Below are 27,266 nucleotides of genomic sequence, written 5' to 3' on the forward strand. Positions count from 1 at the left end.
AGCTGGAGAAGGAGAAGGCAAATCATAGAAATATTGTTCTGCCATGAAAACTCCAAATAAGGTCATGAAGTCAGACCCTACTGAAAATGGCTGAATAACAAAAAAAGATGAAGAAAGTGAGATATCCCTAAAAGGTATCCAAGACTTTCTAGTAAGCAGGGAGCCTTTCACACCAAGGGTTATAAATAGAAGAGGAAACTGAGACAGAGAAAGAGACTTGTTGATAGTTACAATGCTAGGAAATGGCAGAACCAGCAGTCAAAACCAGAACCTCTGGCTTAACTTTAAAGCTTTTTTGACCAAGCCATCACAGCAAGAAGGGCTGGGATAGTCCTACGGAATGTAGCTTCAGTACCCTGGAAAGCAACCCTTGATGGTGGGCAAGTGAGTTCAGGAAATAATGAACTAGTAGCATGAGAAGACTGAGTGGATTTGATGAAGAACCAGGACAAGACAATGCATTTTGAATGTCAAAGAATATAGAATCATTAGCCTAAGCTTACCATACAAGTTAATTTTCTCTGCATGGTATGTATGCTCATTGGTTGAACTGGAAATTCCTCTGCAAGTATGAAAATGTAAACCCATCTGAATGAAAGTCTTTTAACAAATCAGAAGTAGAATGAATACATGTTAATAGGTTCCCCTGTGGAAAGAAAAGAGAATAAAAGCACCAACAGCTCAAATTATAAAACATTCCTGATCACAAAGAGAAGTAGAGCAAGATTTTTTGCTGTCCCTTTGGTACCTGGCTATGAGGGATTCGGCTCATTCAACTTCCACTGGCACACCAGCTGGTAACTTTCAATGGATGATAAAAGCAACCTGAGGTACTCTATTCATAATAATTCAAAAAAGAAAAAATATATAACATTTCATTAGACTTTCTGATGTAATTTTATTTTCATGTTTGCTAACATGTAGACATGAAACATTCAAAAGATACTGTTAAAACAAAGTGAATCAAAAAAAATTTTTTTAAAGAAACCTGAAAAATAGGGGCATTGGCATTTGTAGTCAGGAATATCATTACTCTGCTAAAATAGTATTGTAAATATTTATTACATTAAAATATGTGAAAATATCTGCTTAGAAAATAGCTTAATTTTCACTTTTATTAATACCAAACAGAAATGCTTTCCTCTTAAATGGTTCTCTGTGGAATATCCAATATCATTTAGGAAAGTGCTGAGAACACAGTCAATGAGTCTACACTTGTCACTACTGAACTTCTCATTATGGTATTGCTCAATTAGTACTATTCTTTCCAAAACAAAAGCTTACTAAGTCCAGTGTATAAAGTAATTACCACCCTGCCAAATATCTTCAATAAAGAATGGGATGTTGTGCTTAAAGACTTAAGAAATTCAATATGTACAATACTGATAATATAGCAAAGAACACTTTGCCATTCTTAAAAAAACACAAAACCAAAAAAAATCCCATATTAGTTTTATAAACTATTAATAACAGTGGAAGCTAAATTTCACATGCTGAATAAAGCTTCAATAAACTTCTTAATATAATGACCTCAAAAGGGTTTTCTTCTCATAATTTATCAACTTGCAATGCAGTAATTTCGTTAATACACTTTTTTCTTTAGAACTTAGTAATTTTTCCTACAGGAAATCAGTTTTCTATATCTCCAGGAAGGATGTTCCAATAAAATTGTGGGTTTTTTTGGTGGTGTAGGGTTGTTATGGACAGAGATGGAACATTCAGAGAACTTGACAATGTAATGTGTTATCACTCCACTACATTTCCTTCATCTTCCCATTCCTTTTATTATATCTATTTGCTCTCTTCCAGGTAGAGGTGATGGTTCTTGATATAGGAAATGACTGAGTCCGGAAGCAGATACTTCACACTCTGCCCTTGGTACAGGGCTTGTCGTATGTATGTGGCACTCAAATCACTCTGTACAGGATTCTTGACTATATGTATATTGTGCTGATTCTGACTTAAAATGGTTGATTCAGAGATATATTGTTGAAGGTCATGGTTAACCCTGCTAACACATACTAAACCAAACTTTTCAACTATTTCTTGGATGTGTTCATCTTTCCAGAGTTTGGGTGTTTGAAATGTCTTCAGGACATCTGCACCACAGAGCAGCTTTAACTCTGGAACACCTGAAAAAACAAGGAGATTCACTGAGAAGTTACAGGAGATATTGTTTTAAAGATATCGTATTTATTTGGACAATTTCATTTTTTTGATCAAAATATAGAAGGAACTCAAATATTTTCATGTTTGCGTTGTTAAAAAATAGAAAAAACATACAAAGACCTATAGCTGTATGATATGGAAATTTAGTTAATTTCTCATTTAATACTTGGAAGTAATATACAAGGTAAAGGAGAGAATATCTGATTATAGTTTTGCAGTAGTAAATTTAGTTCTATCCAACAAATGTTTATTAAGAGCCTATAGCAGAGGCAGGACACCATGCTAATTTCTGGGGATCTCATCGTCCTTAAAACTGAATGGGGGGAGATGGAAAAGAAAAGGATACAAATAACTTTGAAAACAAGATAAGTGTGAAAGAAAGGTCCAGGAAAACTGGTCTAAAAAATTTGAGGGAGGAAGTCATAGTCAACCTTTGCAATAGAAGAAAAATAGTTTTGGTCCAAAGTAACACTGGTGTTTCACTCTGTGTCATAACTTCCTATTAAATGTTAAAGATACTTTACATTTATAGGCTCAATTATGTCACAAGAAATATGATGACAAAAAAACCCTTCTCAGCCTCAATTATAGCCAATTTGTTTCCAATATTAATTTATGCAATGAAATCCCAATAGGATCAAAGAATCTGGGCAATTCTCTGGAGTTTGTTCTATTGATATGTGTTTGTTGCATTTTAACCACAGGATGCTTAGAAGAACATCCAGGTAATCTGTTATTATCTCAGTATAGCTTTGTTTCCTCTTGTTTGCAAAATTATGAAGTACAAAAATAAATATGATAAAAATAAATTTATCTTTTAAAATTTGCTTTTAAAAGTAAAGTCATCCTTTCCTTCTTTCATAAAGTAATTCTATCCTCAGAACAGTATACTTCTCATTACATTGTCATGCTAGAGTGTACTAATAGGAAGGTGCAGTTTTAAAGATACTACTGCATATATTGGGGTATGTGGGGTGGAGAGAGAGACCTCATTCAAAAACTAGACATGCTTTACTAATATTCTTTAAAGCCTCATAAAATATTCTTGCTAATTTAGAATGGGCAGTGATTTGGACCCAGCTTGAGTTGGCGGATACTTTTGTACCATCTGTGTTAGGATTGCAAAAATATCATGAGGGAGAAATTTAATTTAGTTAATAGGGAAAACTATGAAGCACCTTTAGCAGAATCATTTATTTATCATGAATGGATTAATTACCAATGATTTTTATCTCTCCATTAAAGCATGACTTCTACTTGGTTAGTTCCAACTTGAGAGTAATACAAATGATGCTAAAATAGTCCATAATTCATACTTTTCATAATTTCAGACTAGACTCTTAGCAATCAATAAACATGTGTTGATGAGAACCATATTGGAAAGAGCCCACTAACTAGGAAGTCACATCATGTCTTCTGAGCTTTGGTCTTCTCGCCTATAAAAAGATGGAATTAGATTAGATAATGCCCAAACCCCCTTCTGGTTCTGTGACTCTGATCTAAATTTGCCAGGTTTTATTCTCGTGCCATTATAAAAGAGAAGTATCTGTTGTAAACTCTGGGGGGGTAATTTGTATGATTTATGACTGTGAGGTAACAAATACTATCTTATTTATTAGTATTTCCAGATACCTGGTTAGTTAACTGCCCTGGGAAGTGCTAGAAGACTGAAGTTTACATAACAAGCTTCCTAATTCCTGAATCTGAGATAGGAAAAACAGAATGATAGAATAATATGCTAAACCAAGAAAGTCTTAGTAAAGGTTTAGTCCAGAAAACTAAGTGTAGAAGCAATTAATTTTTTTTTTAATCATTCTAAAAATCTTTACTTAGTGTGTTAGGAAAACATCACAGTGTAAAAAAACACTGGGTCTGTAGGGGACCCATATTCAAATACCATTTCTGATGCTTTATACTTGTGTGACATTGGACAAGTCACTTAATTTAGCTCAGCCTCAGTTTCCTCATCTGTAAAATGAAGGAGGTGAACTAGATAGCTGCTAAAATATCTCCCAGCTCTGGAGTCATGATTCTATGATCTTGGGAATTTGTGTGCTTTCCTTTGCCTTAGAAACACTATAGAAAATGAATTCTTGGGGAGTAGCTAGGTGGCTCAGTGGATTGAGAGCCAGGACTTGAGATGGAAGGTTCTAGGTTCAAATCTGACCTCAGATACTTCCTAGCTGGTTTATTAGGGGATTATTTTAAGTGAGAGATGATCATTTCAAGATCAGATCTGTCAATCTCCTCCCTCCTCTCTGTTTCCTCCTCCCCCCCCACCCCCAGTTCTTCTTCTGTTGGTCTCACTGAAATCATCTCAGAATGAGTATTTTGGTATATTAGATAAATCACTCTTTCTCTTCTCTAAGATTAAGTAAGGGTTTTATTTAAAAGAAGGGGAAAGGAAAAGAAGTTGAGGGGAGAGAGGTTTTGGGGTTTTCCTAATCTTAAATCAATTCCTAAATTGGAGGATAGTGGAAATAGAGTTCAGATTTGGGAAAATGGTCAACAAGTTTTGAAGACTCAAGTTCACTGTAGTATAGCAGAGAGAAACCAGAGAGCAGGACTTTTGTCCTTCCTCCTTTCTGTCCCAAGGCAAAGAGACCCAGTTTTTCAGTTTGTCTCCTTCTTTTTCAATGGTCCTTCCTGGTCCCCATTCTAAATAGAATATCCATCTTGATTGACAGTTCTGGAGTCCTTGCTTTTCCAGCCTTTGCTGCATTTTTTCCCATCTCTCCTTCACACATTATACTGGGTGGCCCTGGTAAAGTCACTTAACCCCCATTGCCTAGCCTTTGCCACTCTTTTGCCTTAGAACCAATACACAATATTGATCCTAAGGTGGAAAGTAAGGTTAAAAAAAAGGAAATGAATCCTCAGGGTTAGAAATATTTGAAAGAAAAAATAATCAAATATTGAGACTAAGTTGTCCAAAGATAGTGGCAATAGTAGATGCAGGAGAGGAATAATTAGAAATTTAATAAGAAATTGGAAGGCTTAGGCAAATTAGAAATCTGTGGGCTTAGGTCTCTTAACTCAAAGAATCAAGTTGGCTCAAGGACCCAGAAAGTCAGGAAGCCCAGTACCTTATTTCAGTGATCACAGAAGATGAGGGATGAAAAGTGAAGTTTCAATAAAATTTAAAAAACATGAGACAAAGACAAGCTCCTGGCATCAGCTCTAAGAGGAGAAGATAGTGCCCGGGAAATTTAAATGTGGAGCAGTGAGGCCTTAAAAGCTAGACAATCCCTCCTCTCAAGCTACTCATATTTTAATAGAATGAGACAATACATATAAGAGGATGCAGATCAGGTAGAAGGGCTCCATAGTCTCTGGGTGAAGTGGTGACACTTATGTGTCCTCTTTTAATGTTATTTCCGCTGATATCAGGCCATCAGATAGTGTTTTATAACTTCTTTAATTATATGTGCAGATTCTAGCCTTTAATCTTTAAAATATTCAGATAATTTCTAGGTAGATCAAGCATTGGGGAGCAGAGTGTTCTTCTAATGCATGTGATCCTAGGAAAATCACTTTTATCTCTTCTGGCATAATTCTTCCCTTCCCACCAAAGAAAGGCTACTTACTTCCAATAGGAAACTGATGTTTAGCCTGGAGTATTACTCAATTAAGTTAATGATGAAAATAAAGGAGAATGTGTCCCAAATATTGCCTATTAGGTAAAAGAGCACCCAGTAGCACATCAAAGCTCCCGTTAGCAGTGACAGTCCTTCCTGTTCTACAATGGCAAGCAGTACACAACGATGGATTGCCTCTAGCAACTAAGCCTGCCTCAGATTTCAACTCTACAAAAAACCATCATCCATCCTAACAAAGGAATTCAAATATTTCCTATGAAATTCTTCAGACTGAGTAGCTTCTGCTTTTCAAGCTCAAGAGAACAAATTGCTGGTGTTGCAAAAAGACGACCAATATAACTTGTCCTAAAGGCAATAAAGTGAAACAAATATAATGTCCTCAGTGTTCTCTGGCAGCTCACTAAATAACAACAATGAAAGGCTGCATCCTCAATGGATAATGGTCCTAAAGCCCGTGGGCCTCTGCCTGGGCTACAATTCAAATGAGTACAAAAATCTGCAGTCTGTGCCAAAGAATCTGTACCATTTTTTTTTCAGATGTTTTGTTTGGTGGCCCAAATCAATAATGGTCACTGAAATGAATTCTAAAACTCGGTGGTGTCAAGCAGAGAAGGAGAAGGGGTTAGCTAGAGGAGCAACAGCCACCAGCAGCCTACAGGATGTGGCTGGATTCTTGAAAATACAAGGCTGCCATTAGATGAAGTCAGGTAAGGGAAGAAGAGAAGGAAGGATGGAGAGGGAGGGAGAGGAAAAGGAAGAAGGTAAGAAAGGAGGGAGAAGGGAAGGGAGGGAGAGGGGGAGAGGGAGAAAAGGTGAGAGAGAAACAGACAGAGAGACAGAGTCAGAGAAAAAGAAGATAATTTGAAAGGTGACAGTCATTCATGTAAGGCGACTCAGACTTGAAAACAGCATATTCAATTTAAAATGAAACAAGACCAAGTGTTTCTTCCTATAAAAAAGGAAAGGAAATACCATCCAGTACATGAAACTAAATTCAGCAAAGTAACCAAAGAGGTGAGCACATACTTTAGAGAATCATATATAAGAATCAAGGGGGACAGTGAAGGGACTTAAGATATCATCAATATAGAAGCTTCACAAGCTAAAGTAGAGCAGAGTTCAGAGATGAACAAGAATATGTAAGTGATTCTAAGGAGGGCAGCAAATCACAGAAATGATGGGAGAAATACTTTTCCTGGCAGCGAGAAAATGAAGCAGCAGAAAAGTAATATGCTACACTCATGTGGAAGAGGGATTAGACTTGTTCTGCGTGCTCCCACAGGGCAGAAGCAGGATCAATGGGCAGAAACTAAAAAGTGGTAGATTTTAGCTCAATATAAGAAAAAACTTCCCAACTATGAGAGCAAGTCCTCTGACTCTGAAAGTAGTGCATCAACTGTAACTGGCAGAGGCAGGATGACCACTTGACAAAGAATGTCAGAAATGAGATTCATAATTTCCAAGGTAATTGGTTTGTAGCCAGACAACATGAACTAAATCCCAGCTCTACCATTTACCACCCGGACAACATTGGGCAAGTCACTTTAGCTCACTGGCTCTAAAGTCCATCTTTTGTAAACTAAACTGGACCAAGAGATCAGTAAGGTCCCTTTTGGCCTTAAATTCTACGACCTTTGAAGTCCATTCCAAAGTCTGAGATTTCATGAGAGCAGACCAAGAGAAGAATGTTTCTTTTATTATTCATCATCATTCTACATTCCCCTCCTCTGAATTACCAGAGCATTTTGTACCTTTAATTACATTTTACATTCTACCCCATATTAGAGTTATATGTGGAGATGTCTTCTCTTTCCCATAATGCTGCAAGTTGTTTGAGGTCAGGGAAGCCAGCTTAGTTTTAGTTGAATCCAGTTTAGAGCCTTGAATAGTACTTTGCATGTAGTGGGGACTTAAAAAGTATTTCCTGAATAAGCTGAACAATAGAATACCTGATGTATTTAGTAGGGATTTTAAATGCATATCTATTATATACTATATATAATGCTATATAATATTTCTCATTACTTTGTACTTTTAGGATCAGAGAATTTTAGATTTAGAGCCAGAAGGGATCTCAGACTAGTTCTCTTATGTTATAGAATTCAAAAATCAACATTTGAGCAAGAATCCAATCAACTGATTTTATTATGAATAATAATTCAAAAGACTGTGAAGACTGTGAAGACATGTGAAGACTGCTTCAGCCGAACAGGTGGAAGAAACCAATAAGAAGGTTCAACGGCTGAGATGGCGACGCAGCAAAGCACTGTGGAGTGCTTAGAGCGTGTTGGAGCACAAAGGACAACACGGCCATCCAATGCAGCTGAGGAAGTCTCCAGGTGTAACGACTTTTCGTGCCACTGGACCCAGGCTTCCAACACCGAGAGAGTGGGACTGTCTCTGTGCATCGACTTGTCCACTTAAATCTTCTTCATGCACAAGTATCTTTGTGCACACTCATCTATACACCATAGATGAAAATGCACAAAGAAAAGTCATTCTCGGCTACCGAGAGACTACTACCACTAATAATTCAAAAGCAGAATGAGACAAATTGTTCTTTCTTTTTTTTTAAAACCCTTACCTTCTGTCTTGTAGTTAATAATGTGTATTGGTTCCAAGGTAGAAGAGTGGTAAAGGCTAGGCAATGGGGGTCAAGTGACTTGCCCAGGGTCACACAGCTGGGAAGTGTCTGAGGTCAGATTTGAACCTAGGACCTCCCATCTCTAGGCCTGGCTCTCAATCCACTGAGCTACCCAGCTGCCCCCATAAATTGTCCTTCCTTCCTTCCTTCCTTCCTTCCTTCCTTCCTTCCTTCCTTCCTTCCTTCCTTCCTTCCTTCCTTCCTTCCTTCCTTTTTCTTTCAGAAAGCCCATTCTCCTAGGAGGCAGTAAGACTGTCAGAAAAGCTATTCAGACTTAAGCACTTAATAAAAAGAAGTTTCATCCACTGAAAGCCACTTGTGCTCATGGATTCCGAGTTATATCTAGGGAATCTCTGGGCTTGCATATTTGTCTTGGGGCACACACGAGAAGTCTATTTCTGAGGTTCTCCCCCTCCAGGATGGCAACAGTTCTTGTATTCAGTAAGATTCCATTCCATAGGCACACTACACAGACATAAATGTATACATTTATACATTGTATAATATAATATATGTATACACAATATACATATAAGTTAATTGTTTGGGAGAGGAATGAGCAGATTGGGGGAAATCAAGACAAGCCTCATGGAAAAGATTGCCTTTGAGCTGACTTCTAGGGACTCTAAGGGGTGAGAGGAAGTGGGAGTATTATTCTAAGCATAGAGGCCAGTCTTTACAAGAGTGGAAATAAGGGATATAATCTCATGTATGAGAAAAAGTGAGAAGGCCACTTAGGCTGTTTCAAAGAGTATGTGAAGGGGAGTAATGTTGAATAAGCCTAGGAAGATAGGTTAGAACCAGTAAATTAATATTTAAAATGGATCTTACACAGGATTATAGGTCAGGGTCTAGAACCAGAAGGGATCTCAGAGGCCATCTAGTCCAATCCTCTCATTTCACAGATGAAGAAAGTGAAGTTCAAGGAAATTTAAATGTCTTACCCAGGATTATATAGATGATAAAAGTCAGAAGTAGGAACGCTTTCCTTTTGGGAGGACTGTCTTAGCAGAATGCCTCCCTAAATGTACCTCGTGAGATTTAAGTCATGCTATGTAAATACTGTAAAAACCCTGGGAATTAACAGGAACAAGAAAAGCTCATCTATTAAATACTATCATAATTCAAATTTATGTTTAGAATTTCAAAATATTTTAGCACCTGCTTAACAAATTTTATTTTGAAGGGCCAGTTCAGAGTGTGTAATACATTCTTTCATTGTTTAAAATCATGGTAACATTTTATTCCTAATAAAAGATTTTGACTCCAGGATTTTTGAAGCAACAACTATCACCCTCTTTTCCAAATAAAAAATTCTAACAATTAAGAGTCTGTGTAGAAGAGACTTGTCCATTTTACAGCTACAAGTGCTATTTCTTTCGATAAGCCAATAATTCCAAAGCAAAGGGGCTGCTCTACTCCTCAGTGTGAGAAGTTGCAAGGTCCCAGGGCCTACAGTCAGGAGACCTGAATTTGAATTCAGACTATGAATTCTAAGTGACCAGGGGTTCAGTATATTGTATATGGTTTCTCTAACCCTCAGGTACCTGATCTATAATATGGGGAGAAGCGTGCTGAATTAGAAGGGCTTCTAGATCTAGTATCACTGCCAGTATGACAACCTTGTAGGTAGGGAGGAAACTTTTTATACCTCTTACAGACATGGAAACTTAAGTGTCCAAGAATGGTGAAATGATTTACTCATGGTCATGGGACTGGCTCATGTTAGGAAGAGGATTCAAATTCAGGGCTCCTGTATTCAAACCCATTGTTTCATTTAGCTTCTCAAAAATTTACACTACTAGTCTTTGTTCTATAGTATTTTCTTCATTTAAGAAAAAAAAAGTACTATTTATAGTAATGACAAACCTGTAAGAGTCGGAGTTGTGATATCTTCAGGAGGTATTTCAGTGCCCACCATGGAGCTTGTGGCCTCTTTCCTTTTGGATAAGGATTTGAGCAATTCATCGTAGTGGTGTCTGTATTTTTGTTACAAAAAAAGTTTCTATATGAGTTAATGATCATAGATATACAACGCAATGACTTTAGTTTAAGACTTTAAAATCACCGTTTGACTAAAGTCATTTCAGCTTTGAATGAAATAATTCATGAATACATTATATTTAGCATTTATTGTAAAATCTGTTAGGAATAAATAAAAATGATGCAGAATGTCCTAAGTCTTCCCTTTTAAAAATATTCATTGAATACTCCTTATTTCTCTAAGAAAACACACATACCCCATTACAAGATTATAGGTAAGACCTCTCAAAAAATGTGGATTACTGAAAATCTAGGCATCTATGGATTTAAGAAAAATCAAATACAAGCAACTTCCACTTGATAAATGGGTTGTATTTTTTTTAATTGTTACTCTGCTTCTTGGAATTTTGAAGGCATTTCCCCTTATTTTGCAGGGTGCTAGAAATTCAGAAAATTTTTAGTCTAAAATGTACCTAACTACAGTACTAAGCATATGCTATAAACGGAATCACCACAAATAACAATGTATCCATGAGAAAATGTGTTCAGAATTTCAGTCTGGAATGTCAGAAATACGATATTCACCCCCCCCCCCCATTACAACATTTGCAGCAAGAATGAGGGGTTTCTTTATGCTCATCTATTTAGGGAATCTTGGGGGAGAAAAGTCAGTCCAATGTGACTGGGAGTGGCAGGTGGTCCTGGATGGAGATTGGGAGAAAGAGGTGAGAGATCTGTGGGGTGTGGGAGGGGTGAGGGCAGGGCTTCTGAGGTTCTGCTCAGGAAGAGAAGGATTAGGTTAAGGATAATAGCAGTAAAATTGGGGTGGAAGGGAGTTAGTGAGGAGTAAGAGGGAGGATATTCCCTAGAATCAGTTAAACATATTTGTATTCTAAGCACCAAGCACAGTGCCTAACACAGAGTAGGTGTTTAATAAATGTTTATTGACTGACTGATGTTTCCAGATTCCCCGGTGGGCTGCTAGGTGACAGTAGTGTCCTTTGTCTTATACAGTTCATACAGAAAGTGATGCTCAATTTTTCCTGTCCTAAATGATGTCTCTTTTAAAGATCTAGCTCATAATTCAAAATCTCTAGAAAGCCTTTCCTGTTTAACTTTCTACCTACTTATCTCTCACAACACTTAAAACACTCTTTTGTGGTTCACTCATTGTCAATCTCCGCATGACCCTATTTGTAGTTTTCTTGGCAGAGATACTGGAGTAATTCGCCATTTCCTTCTCCAGCTCATTTTACAGATGAGGAAATTGAGGCACACAGGGTTAAGGGGCTTGCCTAGAATCATGCAATCAGTATCTGAAGTCAAACTTGAACTCAGGTCCTACTGACTCCAGGCTCTATCTACTACACGACCTAGCTGCCCCCAAGATACTTTACTCCTTCTGCATTCATTGAACTTGTTCGCAATGTATTTCATATGTATATGGGTTTTCATTTTCAGTGGAATCCTATGTTTTATTGCTAAGGTCAGGTTCTGAGTGTTCTGCTTTCCCAGAAGTTCCTAAAATAGATCAACCCCACTTTACATAATGGATATGTCCATGAAATTAGGCAAAATAAATAATTGAGAACATTCAATTCGGCAAACATTTATTAAGCAACAACTATGTTTTAGGCGCTGGGGCTATAGAAACAAACATAGAAATTTCTCCTTTCAAAGATCATGCATTCTAGATCAATCGTATTTTTCCCACATAAATTCCATTTTTGTTTTGAGGATGGTGCCACAGTGCTAGCCTAGATCTTAATCTAAGGGACTAAATCAGAATTAGAAGTCAAGGGTTTCACTTTCTGATTGAGCAGGATAATCTGCAACTGTCCTGTGCAATAATCTCCATAGCTTCCCAGAAGTCCCCCCTATAGAGAAAGGGAAAAAACTGTTGGAAACGCCAATCAAACAAAAGCTCACATACATAATCAATGTTACGCACTAAGTTTTCCATGAAACTTCATTGGATTGCTGTTTTATTGGAACCCATACCAAATGTCAGATGGCTAGTCACTCCCCCCCAAAAGCCCAGTTCCTCAAAAGGTCATCCCAGTTGTGGTAAAAAAAGACCTAAGTAGCAAGAAAGTTTCATGAACTTCAATGTCCTCAAGACACTGATATATACAGAGTGGCACAGGTTTCACACTACCCAGTTTAATGAAAAGGGCAAACAAATTTGATCTAGACTCTGTTACTTCTCTTCCTTCCCTGAGCAAACTGGTAGCAAAATTAAGAGAAAAAAGTTAACAAAAATGTCCTCGATTAACTTTGATGTATCACTTCATTGTCACGATGCAAATGCTCTTTTGGCTTCTATTACAGGATGCAAGATGGAGACCTCCCTCCAAAAAAAATAACTTCTATTCCTGGGCTAAGAATAGTATGATTTAGGAAATTTAAAAAAATTTTTTTAAACCCTTACCTTCTGTCTTAGAATCAATACTGTTATTGGCTCCAAGGCAGAAGAGTGGTGAGGGCTAAGCAATGGGGGTTAAGTGACTTGCCCAGGGTCACACAGCTAGGAAGTGCCTGAGGCCAGATTTGAACCTAAGATCTCCCATCTCTTGGCCTGGCTCTCAATCCACTGAGCTCCCAGCTGCCCCCATTGGTAGTGTTTTTGCAAACTGTGAAGAACAAACTTTTATGCTGTTGTACAGTTAAGCTGTGAGGTTAACCCTAAATGATAAAAGGCAATTAATTTTTCTCCGCTAGTTATTAGGGAAATTTGGATTAAAAAAAGAAAAAATCCTGGGTTTAAGGCATGTACTTTGATAATGCTAGAAATTGCTAAAAATATGACAGATTTAATCATAGTCCATTTTTGCCTTCTGCTGTTGACATGAAAGTTACTGCAACTACTGTGATCAATTTTGACTGTTTTAAGAGTGGAATATCTGCTTTATTGATCATTTAATGACTACTTTCCTTCTTTTACCCCATTAAGTCTTAAGCTATATAAAGCAAGTCTGAGCTAGATGGGTACTGGGCTACACAAAGGTTATATTAAATGTCTTTCTGTTTTAGACTGAATTCTAAAACTGTGTTCTCCTGTCATTTTGTTTCTACAGCTAAATAGAGATGAGGTATTTGCAAGTTGTATGAATAACTGAGAGCCGACTATGTAATCCATCTTTTTCCTTTTTTATATTGATAAAGTTTATTTGGACACAATAATCAGTATTTAAACAACCCCCAAAGTATCTTCTCTAAAAAGAGTTAAGTAAAATTGTTTAAAATCCTAATTCTGACTAATTTCCATTTTCATTGTTTATTTCTTAATAGAAATTGAGAATAAGAGTGATCACTGTATTTTATTTGATTTCTGTTGTTTTGTAGCATATTCTTCATTTATATTATTGTAAACTATTTTTCAAATTCTTTTTTCTCCTTGCATGAATTCATACAAATCTTCTCACGTTTAAAGGAATTCTCAATATTGTCATTCCTTATGATATAATAACATTCCAATATACATATTTTCACTTGTGAGAAACTGATTACCACAACAGAGAGATTTGCAATCAGATGCAAGGGATGGAAGCTTGAAGGACTATCAATAAAGGAGAGAAGGAAAGATTCCAAAGAAGAATCTGGTCAGGAGGGAGGAAGTTAAATGTTAGCACCTGAAACTGGTCATCTCTTTCCTTTTGGACTCTGAGGAAGGAGCTGGCAGATAGACCGCTCTGGATTCCTGGCTATTGACTTCACATTGAAAGATTGGAGTATAGCTCTGAAGATTCTTTCAGTTCATCAATAATATCCCCTTAAAGACAAATAACTTTACTTTCCTATATTGTACTTATAGAAAATTAGGGAGATCCTAATTCCTCTTCCCTCTCCCAATTCCTTAACCTTCCTTCTTTAAAATAAATCCCTTTTAGAAGATACTATAGTGTGTAAGTAATCTTTTAAAAGCTGCTGTCAACTTACCATCTGAGAACTGTTAAGACCAACTGAGAGAGAAGGACAGGAAGTGGGATAGGGGGAAGGAGTGAGAATCCCAGCTTCTCCTCTACCCTTATTTCCTAGTGTTACTGTTCCAGCACTTTCTCTTACCCAAAATACCATAGTTAAAGAGCCTCTATTACATTGTTCAACTAATTTCCAGCAAATGGACATATAATTTTTTTTCTCTCCTTTTGCTACTACAAACAATGGTACTCTCAGTATTCTGATATATTTATTTTTGTGTCATTTATTTTTTGCCACCGTACTCCTTGGGTTAAAAATTAAGGAAAGGGATCATTGGATCAAAGAGTATGAATAGCTCAATAAATTTAAAAAATAATTCCAAATTGTTTTCCAGAATGAGTAGACTAATTCATAGCTCCATGAACACTATGAATGTAATTGTCTGTATCTTTTACATATATTTTATCATAATTGCCAAATTGATGGATTACTGAAGTGTAATTTTAATTTGTATTTCTCTATAAAGTTGATAATGACTTTTTTCTTTGAAAATTGTTTATTAACATCCTTTACTCATTTATTGGGAAAATAATCTTAGTCATATATTTTACCAGAGATGTCAATTTCAATTTTTTTCTGATCCATAATTTTCTTATTAAAATTGTTTGTATGAATTTATTTGTACCATTTATTTAGTTTGTCCAAAAGCTACAAAATTTTACATATTCAAAATTGCCTTTGATTTATCCATAAATCTTGGATAAAATTTTCTACCAAACTCTTTTCCAGTTTTTTCCATCAGTTCTTTACAAATAAAGAATAAGTAGTTTGTTTCCTGAATATATCAAACACTCATATGCTTCAAGGTCTTATTTATTAGATTGGTTCCACTGATCTACTTATTGACTTTTTTTACCCCCTAAAACCCTTACCTTCTGTCTTAGATTGATACTAGAAAGGCAGAAGAGCAGTAAGATCTAGGCAATTAAGCTTAAATGACATGCTCAGGGTCACACGACTAGGAAGTATCTGAGGCCATGAGCTAGGCTTGACTATCTCCCGAGCTACCTGGCTGTGTCTACTTATTGATTTTTTTGCCCTTAGAATAAATTCTTTTTTTTTCTGTCCTTCATTGTTTTTATTGTCACACAAAATACACTTCCATATTGATCACTGTTGTAAGAGCAAAGTCATATATAACCAAAACCCCAAAATAAAACCAAATATACACTGATGTAAAAGACTACTCTGCTTAGTATCAAATCTTTTTTTAATTTTAAATTTTATTTTACGTGATTCTTTAATCAATACCAAATCTTAAAAAAAATAATTATTCTTTTGATGATTTTAGGTTGCCTTCATTCTTTTTTTTTGACATCAGTTTCCTTTAAATTCTTGACATAAAATTCCTTCATATTATTTTTTGCCTTCCCAATAGTGTCTTTGACTGTTCATAATGCTATATTAATTTATACAATCTCATCTTGCTTAAGTTGGCCTAGCCTGGTCATGAACTCTGAATTCTCTCTCCAATTATTTAGTTCTTCCCTAAACTATTTTGTAGATGTAGAGATACATCTTTCTTGGTAGGATAACTACTATATATATTTTATGCACTTTATTGTCATTTTAAATGGCATTTCTATCTTTCCTGACTTTTGTGGCAACACAAAGAAATGTGAATGATTTTATGAATTTATTTAATATTTTGATACTTGGGTAAATCTATTAATTGTATCAGTTATTTTCTTTGTTGATTTTTCTAAGGCTTTCTAAGTAAACCAGCATGTACAGATCCTGTCTCTGCCAACATTACCTATGTTAACTTAGAGAAGTCCCTTTACATCTCTGGGCTTTAGTTTCTTCATCTGCAACATGATGGTGCTAGATTCTATATCTATTATTCTATGTCATCCACAAAAAGGCTAACTATCTTTTTACCCATTTCTTCCTTATCTTGTTATTGTAGTTAGCATTTTTAATACTTTAATAACCAGCAGTGGAGAGAGGGGGCATTCTTCCTTTTACCTCTGAACTTAATTAAATAATTTCTAATATTTTTCCTTTACAAATAATGAGAGGTCTTGATTTAAGATAAATTGCTTTGTTAACCCTAAGAAAAAGCCTCTTTCATTCCTATTGTTCTTTGGCATAAATTAGTTGCATTTTATTTCAGGTTTTCCTGCATCTATTGATAGCAATTATATTGGGTTTTTTTTTTGGATGTGTATAAACACATACATATACACATATGGAGAAAGAAAGAGAAGAGAGAGAGAGAGAGAGAGAGAGAGAGAGAGAGAGAGAGAGAGTTTTCCTAATGATAAATCATTCTTGTATATTTGACAGACAAATCCACTTTGGTCTAAATGAATTTCTTGTAGGAGAAGATGAGCTGCCATAGCTTTTAATATTTCATGTAAATTTTATATCAATATTAGGGATACTTTTATCAATTTAGCTATTTATTTTTATAGGTATTTATCTGTTTTTTTTATAAACTCAGTTTTAGTGATATGTTTGGGTAAAGAATTTTCTGACAATATTCCTTATTTCTTCTATTCATCATCAATTTACTTGGTTTGTTTTTTATTTTCACAAATTGGTCTCATATTCACTTTAAAAATTTTAGTGGGCTTATCAATTTTGTTGGTTTAAAAGTCTTTTTTGACTTATCAGTTCACTAGTCTTTGTTTTAATTTTTAATTTCTTTTTTGCTTGATCTTTTTAGGGGGGTTAATTTATTCATTTTCCACTTAAAAAATTTCATGCCCAATTAACAATGCCTTTCTTTTTCTATTTTAAAATCTAACCTTTTAAGATATAAATTTTATCCTAAGGATTACTTTAGATGAATTACAAATTTTTGGTACGTTACCTCACTCTCATACTTTTCTAAAATATAATTTTAGCTGTTTCCATGATATTAACTCACTAATCTAGACATCTGATATCTAATTGAGATGCATGGGTATTCAAGGAGGACCAGCACAACTGGTATGAGGACTTGCCAATCCCTTTTCCAGATATCTCATCCATAATTGGTGTCCATCTGGCACTCACAACTCTCACCTGTGGCTCCAAAAAACTATAGTATGTATAACAGCCACATCCTGGCAAAACTGTTTTAGGAGATGGGCTAACCCAGGTTGAGGGTAACCAAATGGTCATAAATCCATTGGTGAGTTACAAGGGTGTCTACCTCAAATGTGTGGGAATGGCAGAATGGGCAAATGGGAAAAAATTTATTTCCAACATTCATGAAGGAAGTCAGAAAAGGTACCATGGAATGCCTAGAGCTTGGTCAGACATTAAAGATACCAAGGTCTTCCACTGCATCCAGAGCCATCACCAATCATCCAGACTTTTATCTGGCCAATGCACTTTGATGACTTTGGAAGAAAGAATGAGAATGAAGACTTTGGGTAACTCTGCTTCACTTAAATTCAATTCATGCACAAATCAAGATATCACCCATTGATATGGCTGTTCCTCTTTGAAACTGAAGGACAAACAATAATCTAGATATCATTACTCTATGTTATACTGTCATTTACTCTGTTGCTGCCCCATATCTCACCACCTACATTTCTATTTCTATGACTAGACTTCTAGAAATCACACCCCAGTTAAAGGGTGTATTAATCCACTCAGCTTCTGAATTCTTGCCCTGGGACAGAGCTTTTTTGACTGGTGAGCAAGTAGAAACTGAACTAGTCCACTGATATAGCCAACTCACATTCCAGCCATGCTTTGCATCACAGTGAGCCATCTACCTGAGATAACTAACTTGCTATCTGCTCTGAACCACTCCCCTTTCCACAGAACCTCTCCTTCCCACCTTCTATTCCAGACATAGTAATCAATACTTTCATTTTTTTCCTGGAAAAAGCATCTTAATTAGCTACCCTATTAATTATCATCCTTGTGACTTTCTAGTCCACAATTTCCTTCCTTGGCCATCACTTCTTTTTACATATTATCTTTCCATGTTAGAAAGGAAGTATCTCAAAGGGAGGAATTGTTTCCCTTTTGTATTTGTATTCCTAGCATTTATCACAAGTCCTTGAATATATTTTAAGGGCTTAATAAATGGTTTTTCAACCATTTATTGATTTTATTCTTTAGCTTTTGTTCATATTTCTTTTATTATTATATTTGTTACATCTGAAGAATATCTACTATTTATGTTTTAACAGGAAAGTTATTTTGAAGTGAAGAAGGAGAACTGGGCTTATATATAGCCGTATTGCTCTATGTGACTCATTCTTACAAAATGATCTCTATATAGTGATGTTGAATAATTTTTAGTACAAGATTTTTTTTTAGACTAATGGAGAACTTCTTTTAAAAATACTGTATAATAAAGTTTAATTCATGTCTTCTATATATATATTGCAAGAGATGTGAATGTACTTTAAGTATCTTGCCTATAAAGTGCACAAAAACTAGCTAGTAAAGTATATATTCCTCCTTAATGACTGGGGCCTTCTTCCTTGAAAAGTGAAAATAAAATATGATTAATAAGAAATCTATGAATTATTCTCATTTATCAATTGTTTCTCTCTTCCCAAGGGCCTCAGTGATACACAGCATGTAAAATCTACAATCCCCAATTTACAATCCCATTCAGCAGTGTTTGTTACCACCAGGACTTGGCAAATAAATACCACAATCCCCTCTGGCAACAGGATACCAAAAAAAAAAAAAAAGCTTTCAAGTTTTACAGGCATAAGTTTGTGCTTCACTGGCACTTCTACCTTAAAGTCTCCCAAATGCAAGTCAATAACTCATTACACTAATATGCAGAGCCTGCATACTGAAAGTGCATGGATCATTTAAATAGCTAAATTATCTATGCTGTGCACTAATCCCAACTTTAAAAAATCCAATTAAGTACCTTCTGAATAAATATTTCTAGATTTATAGACTTTTTTTAATACTTTAAATAAAAACTTGACTTTGGAGACCCCAAGATTTGAACAATGAGAACATGGTGCTAAGAATTCAATCCAAATTTTAAAACAGAACCACAGAATGTTAAGGTTGAAAGCGTATTAGAAATCATCTAATATTCCCTTATTCTATTGATTCTATTGATAAGGAAACTGAAAAGTTGTAAGAAAAAGATTTATGTATACTGTGTTAAGTGTTGTGGATAAAAAAAAAGGATAAAGTACCTGATTTCTCACATTCTAAATATATATATCACATTATATATATATAAATATATCACATTCTAAATATTATATATATATATATATAAATAACTAGGTAGATTCAGGATATATACAGATCTTGGATTAGAAGGCACTAGCAGTAAAAACAGGAAAGGCCTGCGACAGAAGGTGAGACTTGAGATGGAGTCTGGAGGAATTCCAAAGGTGGCAGACGTGAGGAGGGAGAGCACCTCATGCATGGGAGAGAGCCAGTAAAAGGCAGAGTATAGAAAGGAAGAGTTGTGAGGGACAGCCATTAGGTCGGATGGAGGGAAAGGAAAAAAGAAGACTGGAAAAGTCAGAAAGTTACAAAGAGTTTGAAATGACAGAGGGCTATATATTTGATTCTGGAAGTAATAGGGAACCACTGGAATTTATTGAATTTACAGTGGAATTTATAGTGTTTGGAAGTGATGTTGTAAGATGTACATTTTAGGGGGCAGCTAGGTGGCTCAGTGGATTGAGAGCTAGGTCCAGAGACAGGAGGTTCTGGGTTCAAATCTGACCTCTGATACTTCCCAGCTGTGTGACCCTGGGCAAGTCACTTAACCCCCATTGCCTAGCCCTGACCACTCTTCTGCCTTGGAACCAATACACATTATTGATAAAGGTTTAAAAAAAAAAGATGTATATTTTAGGAAAAATTTGGTGGAAGATGAATTGGAGTAGGAAGAGATTTCAGCAGTGAGATCAATTAGAAGGTTATAATAGTACATACCTGAAATAGGGTGTTGGTGGCCATGTGAGTGGAGAGAAGGGGATACATACTAGAAGTATTATGAAGGTGATACAAGATTTGACAACTAATTGAATACGTGAGATATGGGATATGATTGAATGAGCGTCAAGGATGACACACAAGGGTTGAGAGTCTGGTTGACTAAGAAGATGGTGGTGATCTTTGCAAAAGGTGGGAAGAGGGGAGGGTTTTGGAAGGAAGATGATGAGATATTTTGGACCTGTTGAGTTTGAGGCGTCTAATGAACAATCAGTTGAAGATGTCCAAAAGCAAATGGTGATGAGATATTGGAGCTCAGGATAAAGATTAGGGCTGGATTTGGGAATCATTTACACAGATTATTACTGAACTTATTCAAGATGACAAGATCATCATGTGAGTCTAGACTAGAGGAAGACTAGAAGAGGGTTCATGGGAGACACCCATAATTGGTGGGTATGAATTAGATGAAGGAACAATGAAAGAAACAGAGGACTGGTAACATATATAGGAGGAAAAACAGGAAGAAAGCAATGTCATGAAAAGCTAGAGAGGCAGGAATATTCAGGAGGAGAGTAGCTGTCAAATTGCTGCAGAGATGTCAAGAAGGATGAGGACTGATAAAAAGCCACTAGTTTTGACAATTAAGAGTTCATTGGTAACTCCAGACAGAGAAGTTTTACTTAAGAGATGACATCAGAAGTCAGACTGTAGAAAAGTTGGAAAAGATTGGGAGGAAACAAAATTGTCTAGAATAGACAACTTTCTCAGGGGTTTTAGCTCAGAAAAGGAGAGATATGGGACAACAGCTATCAGGGATTAATAGGATCAAATGAGTGTCTTTTAAGGATGAGAGAGACATGGATTGGTCTTCAGGAATTTAGTAGAGGTGGAGGAGAAATTTGAGATAAGACATAAAATGGGAACAATGGGGAGTTGGTCTTCTGGAAAAGGATGAGATCAGGCTGCCTGTAGGTTTGTCTTGTTAAGGAGAAGGGCTACCTTTTTACTGTAGACCACAGTGAAAAAAGAGATAGTAGAGGAAGATATTTGAGTGATTTGAGATGAGGGGGAGGAAGAAGAGGAAACTCTCAGTTAATGTCCTCAATTTTTTTTTTCATTGAAGTATAAGGCAAGATTCTCAACAGAAAGGGAAGGTTGAGAACAAATTAAAAAGTTGGAAACAGTTACTATGAAACGTTAATTAGAAAGTAGAATGATTGCCTTGCTGCAGTGAGTGTCCAACTGAAATCAAATAAGTTTGTAGTGGACTTAATCAGGGTGATTTTTATGATTTCTTCCAGTTCTGTTCAATAGCATATGAAGGAGATAAAGGGTAAGAGTCATCTAGGGTTGAAGCTTTGGCAGCATGTGACAGATAACAGTACAAGAGGGCTAGGGATTTGAGAAGAGAGGAGAGTTAGAGATGAAGGGATTCTTTAAATATTGTGGAGAGCAAACAGAAGGGAATGTAGCCAATATATGGGTGATGGTCTGGGAAAGTACTGAAGGACAGAGGGAATGGAGGTCACAGTGAGGAAAAAGAATAAGGTTAGTTGTCAGAAGACTAAGGGAAAAATGAAAGACTAAAAGATTAGGTTCAGATAAAGTAATCTTGAAATTTATGAAATGGAAATGGTACATTTGTGGCTGATGGTATAATCAAAGGCATGACCATCTTTGCCTGTAGTACAGGTAGAGTAGGATCTGGGAACTGAGTAGATTAAGGAACTCAGAAGTTAAGTTATTTGAGAGAGTATCAATATGTATATTGACATCTCCTATTTTGATGGCAAGAGTTCAGAAGAGAAAGAGAGTGAGCCAGGTACTAAACTCACTAGGGTAAGAATGAGGATGTCCCAGGAGTTGATAGATATATGGCCACCAGGACCTGGATTATATAATAATTTTAGACAGTATGAACTTTAAAGGAGGAGCATGATAGTGGTAGGAGAGACTGGAAGTGAGTTAGGGGTATTACTGAAAGGACAAGCAGTACTGGAAAGTGTGGAAGGAAATGGCATAATCAGGATGGCATCAAGTCTCTGGGTGATAGAAGATGGAAGTGATAAGAAAGGGAGAGGTTTAAGAGCAAAAGAAGTTTATTATGGAGCAGGCATTTCAGAAGGTACAGTGGAAATGGCAGGCAGATCTGGATTGGGACCATGGGGGCCTTGGTTTGAGATAGATGGAAGAAAGGGATTGGGTAAATGGGGTTTCTACATTGGGAACTAGAGGTTTAGAACCACTGGGATTCCATCTCTTTCCCTTTATTTCTCTCCTCTCTCCTTCCCTGCACTTTCTTTTTCTCTCTTCTTCTTTCTGTCCTCTTTCTTTCTCCATTCCTCTCCTCTCCTCTCCTCTCTCTCTCTCTCTCTCTCTCTCTCTCTCTCTCTCTCTCTCTCTCTCTCTCTCTCTCTCTCTCTCTCTCTCTCTCTCTCTCTCTCTCTCTCTCTCTCTCTCTCTCTCTCTCTCTCTTCTGCTATTACTCACCATCTTCTCTTTTTCTCTCTTTCTGTCTGTCTGCTTGCTTCTCTTAGTTTTGCCTGGCTTGGAACATAGCTGCTCCCTGGACTTGAAATGAGGAAAAGAGGGAACTCCATTCCCTTCTCTGCCCTTAAAAATATCACAGGCCTGTGAGGATATATGCTTGCCTAAAAGAAAGAATGAACCACAAGACTCTGCTTGTCTCCTCTGCTTTAGGTATCTTTCTCTAAGAGCAGGAGGTTGAAGAGCAATCCTGAGAGATGGATGTTTTCAGACTTGATGTCTACTTTGTTAGTTGGAGAATTACGAAGCTGGTTTCCAAAAAAACATCAGCTTCTTAGAAAAGAACAGAATTGCTAGTAGAATTTTAAAGCCAAAAGATTTAAAGTTTGGGGTCTTGCCAGCCTATATATCTGGACTGGCAAGTTTTTCACAGTAGAAATCCAAAGTGAACATGAAATATCTATTGAAGCACTCTAAAAAGCTGTCTTTATCTCCTTGGGGTGTATAACAGGAGGGATTGGTTACTGTTTCATCATGTTTTAAGTATTTGTCAATGTGTGGTTATGATTCTTTTGGGTTTTAAGCATCTCTTTTGTGGTGGGGGAAGTCAATAGCTGTCTTATACTTTCTGTATACTGAGTACCTTTTCTAGAAGGCAACCTATTAATCCCTTTTGGGAAGATGGTAGATGTGAGCCATCATAACTAAGCTTTACTTAAGAGATTTCCCCTAGCACACTGGGGTGAATAGGATAGGCCATGGAGTATGAGGAAAATACCAATCCCTTTTCTTTAGGATCAAGGTTTCCTAAGAACTGACGCTTGGGCTACTTGAGGCCAGAGTATCTTATGTGAACATTGGTTATATCTATGTAGTACTTCAAAAGTGGCAAATATTTAACATATGAAGCTCATAGCAGCCTTGTGTGGTAGGAATTAAAGTATTATCTTTATTTTGTAGAAAAATGAGGTTCACATAACTTATATGACTTGCCTGTCAACATACAATTATTAAACATGAGTCATGATTTGAATCCAGGTAATCCTCAGTCCATATTTATTACAAAACATTCAAATTAGGGTTGTTTCCAGTGTTCTACACTGCCTTGCATCCTGGAGGCCACATGCCATCTTTTGGCACCTTCAGATATAGTCTTTTTTTTTTTGCATAACTGTTTAAACAAATAAACCAGAAGATGATTTTGATAATATAGATTTAGGCATAAAGTTGAATAAATGGGTCTATTCTTTCTGGACTTTTATGTAACAACTTTTTTCTCCCCTTTATCACCATAGCATTGGCTATAATATAATGACACAACATTCAGCAAAACTGATTCTCTGTTTAAGGTATATATTTCACTTGTTAATCAGTATTTTTACATGACTCAAAAACTAGTTGTGCCTATGATCATACATGATAAATAATCATAGGATCTCAGAGTTGAAAGAGACTTCAGAGATCATCTGCTCCCACTTGAAGCTGAAAAGAGATTCCTTCTAAATATCCTTAACAAGTCACCTAGATTCCTCTTGAGAATTTCCAGAGACGGGGAACTCCCTACTTTTTGAGACAATTCATTTCATTGTAAGGCAGTTTTAAGCATTATAGTTTTCCTTATATTAAATGCATTTTTCTGCAACTTCCACTCATTACATCAGGTTCTGCATGCTAAAGCCAGAAAAAAAACCCCCAAATCCAGTTCCCTCTTGCATATGACAGCTCATTGAATACTTAAAGACAGTTATTATGAGCCTACTTCTTTAATCTTCCAAGCTTTCTCTTTGTTGGAAATCCAAATGAAGCAGAAGATAGAACAATGTTGGAATCAAATACCAATTTTGTAATAAACAGATCCAATAAGTCATTTAAAAGGTGTTGCTTCTTTGTAATTTTGGAAAACCTGGACCCAAATCCAGTCTCAGACATTTAACTAGTTGGTCACTTAACCTTTGTCTGGCTCAATGCAGATTCATTTGCAAAATGAGGATAAGAATGATACCTACTTCCCAGGGTAGCTATGAGGATAAAATAAAATAATATTTACAAAGTACTTTGCAAAACTTAAAGTACTACTTTTGGGGGGACTTAACTGTCTAAATAAACATAAACCAGAAGATGATTTTGGTAATATAGTGGATGTTGAATGTTGAAAAAGATGTAGAATAAAATTGGTCTGTTTTTCTGGACTTTTTTGTAACAACTCTTTTCTCTCGTTTAGTAAGTAAATGCTAACTATTAAGATGATATGAGGGACATATTTTTTTCTTTTTGATTTGGTTCTGCATATGTGCACTATGGGGAAAATGAAATCACTGTTTATGTTGTGCATATCAGATAAGGTAGTCAATGACCTAATCACTACTCTCAGGAGTAGTTTTTGGTTTACTAAAAAAAAAAAAGACAAAAATTAAAATTATATGGATCTTTCCATTGTTGTAGCTAAATGACCCTTAACAGTTAACTTGTGGGTTTCTCTCAAAGGTAAACATTTCCTTATTTGTGATTAAGAAAGCTTATCCAAAAGCCTAATCATCACCTTTTGGGAGGTTTGTTTGTTTTTTTTAAATCAAGTTTTCTATGAACTCCCTGTGATTTTCTTGTCATCCCAGCCACAAAAAAAAAAATGCTATCATTACCTCAACACCTTCACTGTTTCTATCCAGTCCTTTTGTTCACTCTCCCATTGATCCACTCGAATCCAGTTGGAAGTCTGTAGCGCAAGTTGTACCATCGCTACCCGGTGTTTTGCAGCTGCAAGATCTTTCTTTCCATAGTTGTCATTTACTGGGGAAATTATGCCTTCAATCACCTGGTACATTCCTTGGTAAGAGAGAGTAGAGATATTTTATTCCTTTATGACTATACATAACGGATTCTGAAATTTATGCAAAGTCTTGAAAATCAATGTATCTATTCATCAGTTTATACTGTTCAAAATCCTATTATGGGAGTATTAGCACCACTAAACAACATTAAAAAAGAGCTGAATGAGTATATAAATGCCTTATTCAAAAATTCACTTATAACATAGAGAATTGGGCTAACTAAAAATAAAGCTAGTCAATTCTGAATTCAAACCACTGCACTGAGACAGCAATATGAATGATGAAATGAAGATTTTGTTTATGAAGAGCATTTGTTCCCAATTATCTGCATGTTACTTAATGAGATTATTATATTTTCCAATGACATGGGAACAACAGTTACATGTGATTCCTTTGGCCCCAAACTGGTAGATTTTAGAAAAGGTAATAAAGGGATGTTATTTAAAACAGCTAAGCATAGCATACAGTCCTCTCTTTACCTGACAAGCAGTTCACTTTGCATCTGGGTGGCTATGTTAATGAAATATGTAAATAAGAATGTCAACTGAAAAATATGATTCAGTTGTAAGCACTGTAAGAACTCATAAGTAAAGATGATATTTTAAGTTTTGAATAAGAGATGGCTCATTAAAAGCCAAAAAGTTATCTTTCTTTTTTAAAAGCAGAAAAGGCTTTCTCTTTCTCAGTTTCCAGTGAACAATAATACTCATTAAAAGGTCTTATTCTACAAGCTGGGCCTGGCCAAGGATGAGTCTTACAGAGCAGGGCCTCAGAATCCTCTAGGGTGCTTGCTAAGGCATTCTGAGATACTACATGTATGCCTGGGCCCAATCAACTGATAATGGGTTGGCTGAGGTACAGGCTTTGCCTGTAACAAAAAAAGTTAGCTATTGGAGAAGCAGCCTAATGTTCTGGAAAGAACATTGGATTTGGAATTGGAAGACTGGGTTCTGAATCTCAGCTCTGCTACTTATGTGACTTCAGGAAAATTACTTAGGCTTTTTGGGCCTTGGCTTTTTCATCTGAAGAGATTCAAATGAAATACTGTGGTTGTGTGGTGCCATGATAGTGGTGGTAGTAGTGTGTGGGAGGGTGTAGTATTTGTCCCACCTCCTTTTGGGCGGGACTCCACTGGCTCTTCCCTCCTGGCAATTTCCTTAGTGCCTCTTCTGGAAGAACTGGTGTTTTCAAATTGGGTTATGGGAAATAAGGTGAAGAAAAATAGCAATGTCTTCCTCCTATTCAGTCTCCCCCTGAGCAAACTGCTGACTCATTACCTAGTGAGAAAGGTTTCAGTATATGTTGTTTCTCTTTCTGCTCTGTGAAGTTATAATAATGAATCAGTAACTCTCTCTCTTTCCTTCTTCTTTTCCTTCTTTCTCCCTTACCTTCCACCTTAGAACCAATACTGGCTATTGGTTCTAAGGCAGAAGAGTGATATGGGCTAGGGAATGGGGGTTAAGTGACTTGCCCAGGGTCACACAGCTAGGAAGTGTCTGAGGCCACATTTGAACCCAGGACCTTCTGTCTCTGGACCTGACTCTCAATCCACTGAGCCGCTTAGCTGCCCTTAAGAATCTTCTTTCTATAGCTCTGAGCCCCCAGTCAGAAAACTCCTCCAGAAGAAATAAACTATAGATGTAAAATCTACTAATCTAGTCATCAGGGCACTCCCATATTGCTTCTAACTTTTGC

General features: G+C 36.3%; 1 protein-coding gene across 7 annotated transcripts in view; it reads right to left on the reverse strand.

Moving 5' to 3' along the window:
- Positions 1 to 878: 878 nt before the first annotated feature.
- Positions 879 to 27,266, reverse strand: part of NMNAT3 (nicotinamide nucleotide adenylyltransferase 3) — a 140,273-nt gene continuing 113,885 nt past the window's right edge. For all 7 annotated transcript variants that reach the window (XM_007493951.3, XM_007493950.3, XM_007493947.3 and 4 more), the window contains 3 exons: positions 25,383 to 25,566; positions 10,282 to 10,391; positions 879 to 2,132 (listed from right to left, as the gene is read on the reverse strand). In XM_007493951.3, coding sequence (XP_007494013.1) covers positions 1,792 to 2,132; positions 10,282 to 10,391; positions 25,383 to 25,566 — 635 coding nt within the window. In that variant the 3' untranslated portion in view covers positions 879 to 1,791. The remainder of the gene's footprint in view (positions 2,133 to 10,281; positions 10,392 to 25,382; positions 25,567 to 27,266) is intronic.

The sequence above is a fragment of the Monodelphis domestica genome, chromosome 4 (assembly GCF_027887165.1).
Source record: "Monodelphis domestica isolate mMonDom1 chromosome 4, mMonDom1.pri, whole genome shotgun sequence".
Classification (NCBI taxonomy): domain Eukaryota; kingdom Metazoa; phylum Chordata; class Mammalia; order Didelphimorphia; family Didelphidae; genus Monodelphis; species Monodelphis domestica.